The sequence below is a fragment of the Emiliania huxleyi genome (assembly GCF_000372725.1).
Source record: "Emiliania huxleyi CCMP1516 chromosome Unknown EMIHUscaffold_20, whole genome shotgun sequence".
NCBI lineage: Eukaryota > Haptophyta > Isochrysidales > Noelaerhabdaceae > Emiliania > Emiliania huxleyi.
In genome coordinates, this window is record NW_005200600.1 from 514,285 (window position 1) to 521,176 (window position 6,892).

A 6,892-nucleotide genomic window follows, 5' to 3' on the forward strand; every position below is an offset into this window, starting at 1 on the left:
ACGTGGCAGTGTCCCATCAGCTCCCATCAGCAATTCGGACGGCGCGACTGCGCGCAGCACTCAGCGACAAGACCGCCCGGAGAGATGAGCGTATTTTCCACCGACCTCGCACACGGGCGCTACCATACGCCGCGCACCGTGTCAAGACCCAGAGCGTCATAGCGCCGCTCTGCGCTCTGTGTGCGGCGGACTGGCTGCAGCGGGGGAGGATGGGTGGGCACTGGACGACGTCGCGGGCGCCGCCTCGACCGGGCGCATCGGCGGCAGGCCACACAGAAGCCGTTGCAACGAGCCGGCGTCACGCACCTAGGAAACAAGGCCGCGTCCGGAGAGAGAGTATGCTGTCCCCGCCTCATCGGAGAAATTCCCGTTCGCGCGCTCATAGCACACTGCCGGACGAATGGCGCGCATAGAAGGTCTTGCTCTTGCTAAGGTAGGCTGCCACTGTTGGCGCGGCGGCTGTCCGCGCCGCCAGGGCGTGTACCTTTGGGTATCGTGTCGCCACGTCGAAGTGTGCAGCCTCGAGTGCTTGCGCAAAGGGGAAACCTGCTCGCAAAGCGACCAATACCGCCAGGTCGGCGCCCGTTGGGAAGGTGCGGCCGTGGACGAAGCCACTCTCGGGCACGAAGAGCTCGAGCACGCGCAAGTACTGGGCGAAGGTCGCGTTGATAGCCGCTGGCGGCCTAATAGCTCCTCGGTCCTCGACGCCCTGCAGGATATCCTCCTTGATCTGCGCAAACATGTCATCCACCGCACGTTGCTGCGGCGACAGCGCGAGAAAGCCCGGTGCGATGTCACGCACGTACCGCTCGATCGCGAGCGACTCCTGCAAGCAGCCGTATTCAAAGGCACACGATGGGAAGAGACCGGCGTGTGCAATCACCGGGACGTATCCACTCGGCGTCTTTGTCTTGTACCCTGATGTGTCGGTGCTGTCGACGATTGTCAGATTTCCGACTGCCGCATACAGGCGCGCCAATTCGGCGCGGCCCGCGACGTTGAAGTAGGTTAGCTTCGGAGCCTCTGCAGCAACGCGCGCTGCAAGAAGGACCCACAACCACTTGAGCGACTCCATGCTGGCGAAGAGGCACACGCACGCTCTTGGAGCCACTCTTGGACCCGAGTAGAGCGAGTAGAGCGAGCAGGCTCCGAGACGGAAAGAGCGAGCGCGCAGACTCCGCAGGCAGCCAGCTTCGCTCTCCGGATTTTCTTTTCTTTTTTTGTCTAAGTTCGAATTCTTTTTTGATAAGTCTCTTCCCCGCAACTGAGGGGGTGGTTGCGGAGTTCGACGCTCATCCGTCCGTTTCGCGCCCATTAGCGACGATGCTCTCGACGCTCCGACACCGTGGCGGGAAGAGGAAGGTGGGCGACACCCTCGGGAACGTACTTTTGGCTAAGAAAAGGGAGAGGGGTGTTTGTGTTCTTTAGGCCCCTCTCTCTCTCTCTCGTCGTACATGTAAGAACCAAAACCCAGTGACCAAAACCCAGTGAGATGATGGAGAGGGGGGACGACACCGCTCGATCTACATGTACCCTCTGGGGTCCCTCAGCGGCGTGCACCTCGATCCTTCCGTGTTTGTTATGACCCCCCCCCCGAACCCCCGATGAGCACACCAGCAAGGGAGGGCGAGACGATCGAGGGGTCCCGCACCATGCGGAATCGACCCTATCCAGTGCTCAAGTGCTCAAGACCAAATATAGGGTCAAAAAATCGAGAAAAATTCGACCTGCCGCCACGCAGTCCACCGCAGCGACTCTGCGAGCAGTCTCTTGCGAGCACTGCTCGCATAATAGAGTCTACTAGAGTGAGGCCCTTGACGGGCCCCGCCCCCAATGGGGCGGGGTTGAATGGGCTAGCGCTGGCGTGGCGTTGACATGAGCACAAAGTTGCTAATGTGCGTAGACGAACAAACACAGAGTAGGGTTGAATTCGTCCACTTTAAGGCTTGGGGAGTGCTTGGGGTGGCCTCAGGCATCCCCAAGGGAGTCGCAGCGGTGCCCCATAAGCCGCCATAAGCAGCTTAGCGATTGTCGAACCTCGAAGCGCGTTCGTTTGAAGAAAGGCACACGCGACACGGTACTATCGGGCCACCGGAGAGTCACCGGTAAACTTCGACACTTAGAGGGGTGAGAGCATGCATTATTGTGGCATATCATGTCACATAAGGTCGAGCTTGACTGCAGAAGCATCAAGAAGCGGATACTCCAACTCGACTGTGCCGGCAAACTGCCTCCTCACGCCGGCCGGCTGCCAGCAGCCGTCGCGGCCCGTGGCGTGCACCAGAGAGGGAGAGAGGTCGAGTCCGCATGGCTCAGGCCGGCCAGAAGGTGTGTGGCGACATCACCGTGGCAGGAGTGCGGAGAAGAGCTCGCCGAACGCGAGCAGCGGAAGGCCGAAGTGTGCCAGCGCAAGAGCCTCGCGAACGGGTGCAGAAGGAGCTCGCCGTGACACGATGCCGGGCGGTGGTGGTGCTCTGGCGGCTGTGCACAGTGGGAAAGGTCAGGCTGCAACAGCGTAGCACGATGGTAGTGCCCCGCTGCAGCCTGGCCTGACATGCACAGGGCGAACAGAGACCTTGCTATCGCCTGGCGCTCGTCTGGGCAAACTTTGACCGCCGCCCGGCTCGCCACGAGCACGCAGCGACAAAATGATGACCGTGTCGAAGTTGAGGCTGGTCGAGAGGAAGAGGCTGCCGTGCGAGCCGGCAACTGGCTGGCTCGGCGTGAACGGCCGGCGGCGACTTTTTGCCGAAGAGCGTGCCTGCCGAAGAGCGAGTCTGACTCAAAGTGCACGGAGTGGGTGCCGCCGACCGTCGGGAAGAGTCCGATGGGTGCCAGGAGGATCCAGAGAGCGATGAAGGCGCAAATTGCGCCGCCGAAAGCGGCGGTAGAGGCCAGGACGTGCGCGTGGGCCGGTCGGGCCACGTCCCGGGGCGAGCGATCGAGGGCCGCGGGGCTCGCCCCGCCGGCCGAGCGGTGCGAACGGCCGGTCGCCCGCTTCGGGTTGGACCCGCCGGGCGGTCCGGCGGCGGATGGCACGGCCGGGCGGGCCCCGGGAGGCAGGCGGGGCCGCGACAGGCGGCAGGGCAGAAAATCCCATTCGGAGAGTGGTTGGACAGACCCGGTTGCTACTTTCAAGGATAGGGACACCACGCTGGTGCGTGACAACAAATCTTTTCGATGCACATGCTGCGACGGCTGTCGCGGCTGACTTTCCCCGTCCGTCGGAGACTCTCCACGCACGCGAACGCGGCTCCCGAGACGTGGGCCACGATCGCGGAGGTCTCGCCGCTCTCGCCGTCCACTTCTGCCCTGGAGCTCGAGCTCGAGTCGTCACTCACCTTTGAACCGGGCCAGTGGGTGGACTTGTACATCCCTGCTATCGACCAGGCGCCCCGCGCGATGGCCAAACTCGTGGCCCGCCCCACCCGCTCATCGCGCGCGCACGGCTCAGGTCGGCGGCTACTCCATCACCTCGCTCCCGGCGGAGCTGCCGCGGCTGAGCCTTGCGGTCAAGGCGTCGGCGCACCCGCCGGCGGCCTGGTGCACTCGCGACGCGAGGGCGGGGGACCGCGTCGCGCTGCGGGTCGGCGGCAGCTTTGTACTGCGAGACACGCCCGCAGCTCTCTACGTGGCTGGCGGCGTCGGGATCAACCCCCTTTACAGCATGCTGCGAGCCCACTGCGACCGGGCTCCGCTGCGCCGCGCCGCACTGCTGTACACGGCGCAGCGGCACGACGAGCTTCTCTTCACAGCGCAGCTCTCGCGCCTGGCGCAGCGCCTTCCGGGCCATACACGCTTCAGGAAAAAGCAAGCCGCGCCTCGCGAGGTCTCGACCCGCTCTCGCTTTGAGCTCGGCTGCGCCCGGCCCCTCGCCTCCCCGCAGGCTCGGCGCGACGCGCGAGCCGTCCTCCGCCGCCGCTCCTCCCCTCCCCGGAGCCGGCCGCCTAGACGGGCGCATCGGTGATGCGGCGCTCGAGGAGGCGCTGCGCTGGCTGGGGTGCGAGCCAAACGAGGCTCGCGCCGCGGGGTGGGCGGGCGGGTCCGCAGCCGCCGCGGACGACCGTGCCCACCGCCGCCGCCCGCCGCCCTCCACAGGTGCGCGAGGGCAGCGCGGTCCCGTGGATGGCGGAGAGCGTGGCGCGCGAGCCGGGCACCGCGAGCGAGGCGTGCGCGGAGGGCGTGTGCGCGTATGTCTGCGGACCGCCGCGCATGACCGATGAGATCTGCGCCACGCTGCGGCGGATGGGCGTCGGGCAAGTGCACGCCGAACGATGGTGGTGAGCGCTGGTGGCACACGCACCGCAATGCGTCGTCCAGGCTGCCGGGAAAGCCGGGTCTGACTAAATTTGTTCAGCGCCAGTGCGCGCAGTCCCGTGCCCAGTGTTGTGCGGTCGCACCCCCGGCGCGCTCGGAACCGAACCCTGGGTTCTGACTTTTTGCTGGAGGGTATAAGGTATGGTAGCGTCCGCCAGCCCAGATCAAGACCATACCCCCCCGCCTGCTCGCTCGCTGCTGGCAGACCTGGCCACCTGCTTGGGGGTATGGGTGGGCTCGTCTTGGGCGGTTGTCAGGACCATGCCCCCCCCCCCCCCCGGGCCCCCCCCCCGCCCCCCGCCCCCGCCCCTCCCTCAAGCCTCTGCGGCCACACCGCCTACTCGGGGATGCGGCCTGTAGACGGCTTCTGAGAGGGCTCGGGGACGGACACGCTGGGCGGAACGGGTCCTGGTAGGCTCGCGTCGGCGGCGGGCGACTACCAGCGCGCCATCGACATCTACGAGCAGGCGCGTGGGTGGTCGTAACGACCCGCCGCTCGTAGTGACACGAGCGCACGCGACTCCTCTCGCCCTCCAGCGCAAGGCGCAAACATGCACACACTCACACTCTTGATTCACACTCCAGAGGACTAGCCAGGCTGCGAGCCTCCCCAGTCGCGACAAGTGGCTCTTGACTTTCTGAGGGCGGCCGGCACGGCCGCACCACCCCTCTCATCGCACGAGGCTGAGCGCCACGCACAGAGAGAGGGCACGTAGAGACTGAACAGCCAGCACGCCTACGAACCGCGGCACAACAGATACACGCGAGAGGCGAGAGGCGAGAGCAAACCAGTCATCTCTCTCTCCGGCCCCTCGCCTGCCGTGCGCTGCCCCGCCCCCTCGCCCGCACCCGACCGGCCCTTGCGCACCCTCAGGTGGGCACGGCCGCGCTCGAGTCCAACCTTCTCAAATGGAGCGTCAAGGACTACTGGCTCAAGGCACCCCCCCAGCCCCTCCCCTCCCCCAGCCCCTCGCCCCTCACCCCACCCCCCAACCCCCACGGCACCCCTCAATGGTTTTGGCTCCCCCCTCTCTCTCACGCACCCCTCCGAGACCTCCCTTTGGGCCAGCCCGCCCTGCTCTCCTCATTCCTGCGGCGGTCGGTCGGTGACAGGCGGGAATCTGCCACCTTGCCACCGGGGACGGAGGGGCGGCGGCTTCCGCGGTTCGGAGGTATAACACGATGGATGCCTCCTTCGAGAAGACGCGCGAGGGGATGCTTCTCGAAAACCTCACAAAGGCGTTTGGAGACGCCGACGCCGACGCCTTCACCGAGCACATTCGCGCGTACGACGAGATCTCGCGGCTCAGTCCAGAGATGACGACCCTGTTGCTCGAGGTCAAGAACACCATCAAGGCGCAGGTCAATGACATCACGTGAAGGCTGTGGCCGTCGCTCGCTCGTCGGCTCGCCGCCCGTGGGCGCGCCCGCTGTGCGCTGTGGCTGTGGCTGGACCGGCACGGCTTTTGTGTTTGTAGGGGCAGCGAGACTAGCGGTATCATCATATCATTTCACAGCCTTGTAATTGAAAATTACGTTCACTCCTCTCCTAGAAAAAAGAAAAATAGCACAACGCGCCGCCCAGAAGGCGTGTGGGTTGCGGGACCTACTCGCCATGCCGCCGGTCGCGGCGGGTGATGCGGCCAAGTGGGCGTTGCTGCTCAGGCAGCTGGGCACGACCTCGTCGATGGAGGAGGCCGTGGTTTTTGCGGTGGAAAATCCAGGCAAGGCTGACGAGTTTGTCGCGGCAGCCGTGAGCTGGATGCGGGTGCGCTCTTGTCTCTAATCATGGGCGTTCTCCGTTTCGACCCACGAAGACTCGCCCTGCCCTTTTGATTCCTAGGTTAACGCTGGGCTCCGGATGCGGATTCTGATGGCTATCGACCAGATCTGCGCACGGGCGTCTGCGGCTCCATCTGCCGAAGCGAGCGGCTCGCGCCCTGCCTTTGTCAACGCCGTCCGAGCGTACATGACGCTGATGTTCAAGGCACTGCTCTTGCGCGACGGGCCGACGCAGCCGCCCGCGGACATGACCGTCCGGGTGCGTAAGCTCCTCCAAAAGTGGGAGAAGCGAGGCACGTTTTCGGCCGCCGAGCTCGGGGACGCACGTTCTTTGCTTGACGCGGCGGAGGGTACGGCGCCCGCGGCGGCCCAGCCGACCGACCGCGGCGCGAGGCACGAGGAGGAGGCGGGAATCCGACCAGGCAGCTCGGGCGGCGACATCAGCGCGCGTGGCGGCAGGATAGCAGGCGGCGGCGGTGGCGGCGGCGGTGGCGGCGGCGGCAGAGGCGGCGGAGGCGGAGGCGGAGGCGGAGGCGGAGCGAATAGCAGCGGTAGCGGCGGTGGCCGCAGCGGCCCTTCATGTGGGTCGGCACGCGAGGGCGGCGCGACGGGGCGGGGAGGGGGCGACAGTCCGCACGGCGAGCCGGCGCGCAGCGTGGGCCGTGTCTCGCTGCCTCCTACTCCTCCCGGAGTGGTGCCGGCTGCCCTAGGATGCTGGCTCGGCCTTGCCGCTCTGTCCTCCTCGTCTCCTTCCCCCCGTCTCCGACTCTCCCTCTCCTCCCTCTCCCCCTCT

General features: G+C 66.0%; 3 protein-coding genes across 3 annotated transcripts in view; 2 read left to right on the top strand and 1 right to left on the bottom strand.

Moving 5' to 3' along the window:
* Window positions 1-1,112, bottom strand: EMIHUDRAFT_353245 (hypothetical protein). The gene is made up of 2 exons (XM_005781661.1): window positions 201-1,112; window positions 1-162 (listed from the first exon to the last, which is right to left on the bottom strand). Exon 1 carries the CDS (start codon window positions 1,073-1,075, stop codon window positions 380-382), a length of 696 nt encoding a protein of 231 aa, XP_005781718.1. The 5' UTR covers window positions 1,076-1,112; the 3' UTR covers window positions 1-162; window positions 201-379.
* A 3,619-nt stretch (window positions 1,113-4,731) lies between these two features.
* Window positions 4,732-5,845, top strand: EMIHUDRAFT_434645 (hypothetical protein). The gene is made up of 3 exons (XM_005781662.1): window positions 4,732-4,784; window positions 5,192-5,254; window positions 5,431-5,845. Exon 3 carries the CDS (start codon window positions 5,500-5,502, stop codon window positions 5,695-5,697), a length of 198 nt encoding a protein of 65 aa, XP_005781719.1. The 5' UTR covers window positions 4,732-4,784; window positions 5,192-5,254; window positions 5,431-5,499; the 3' UTR covers window positions 5,698-5,845.
* Window positions 5,846-5,917: 72 nt separating this feature from the next.
* EMIHUDRAFT_449853 (hypothetical protein) overlaps window positions 5,918-6,892 on the top strand; it is a gene marked incomplete at its 3' end in the record, with an annotated part of 2,693 nt that continues 1,718 nt past the window's right edge. Inside the window, exons 1-2 of the mRNA XM_005781663.1 lie at window positions 5,918-6,085; window positions 6,161-6,358. Of these exons, the coding sequence (XP_005781720.1) occupies window positions 5,933-6,085; window positions 6,161-6,358 (351 nt within the window). The remainder of the gene's footprint in view (window positions 6,086-6,160; window positions 6,359-6,892) is intronic.

Bases quoted from the DNA above. Each gene is read 5' to 3' on its own strand.
- EMIHUDRAFT_353245 (XM_005781661.1), bottom strand. From the start codon at position 1,075: ATGGAGTCGCTCAAGTGGTTGTGGGTCCTTCTTGCAGCGCGCGTTGCT.
- EMIHUDRAFT_434645 (XM_005781662.1), top strand. From the start codon at position 5,500: ATGGATGCCTCCTTCGAGAAGACGCGCGAGGGGATGCTTCTCGAAAAC.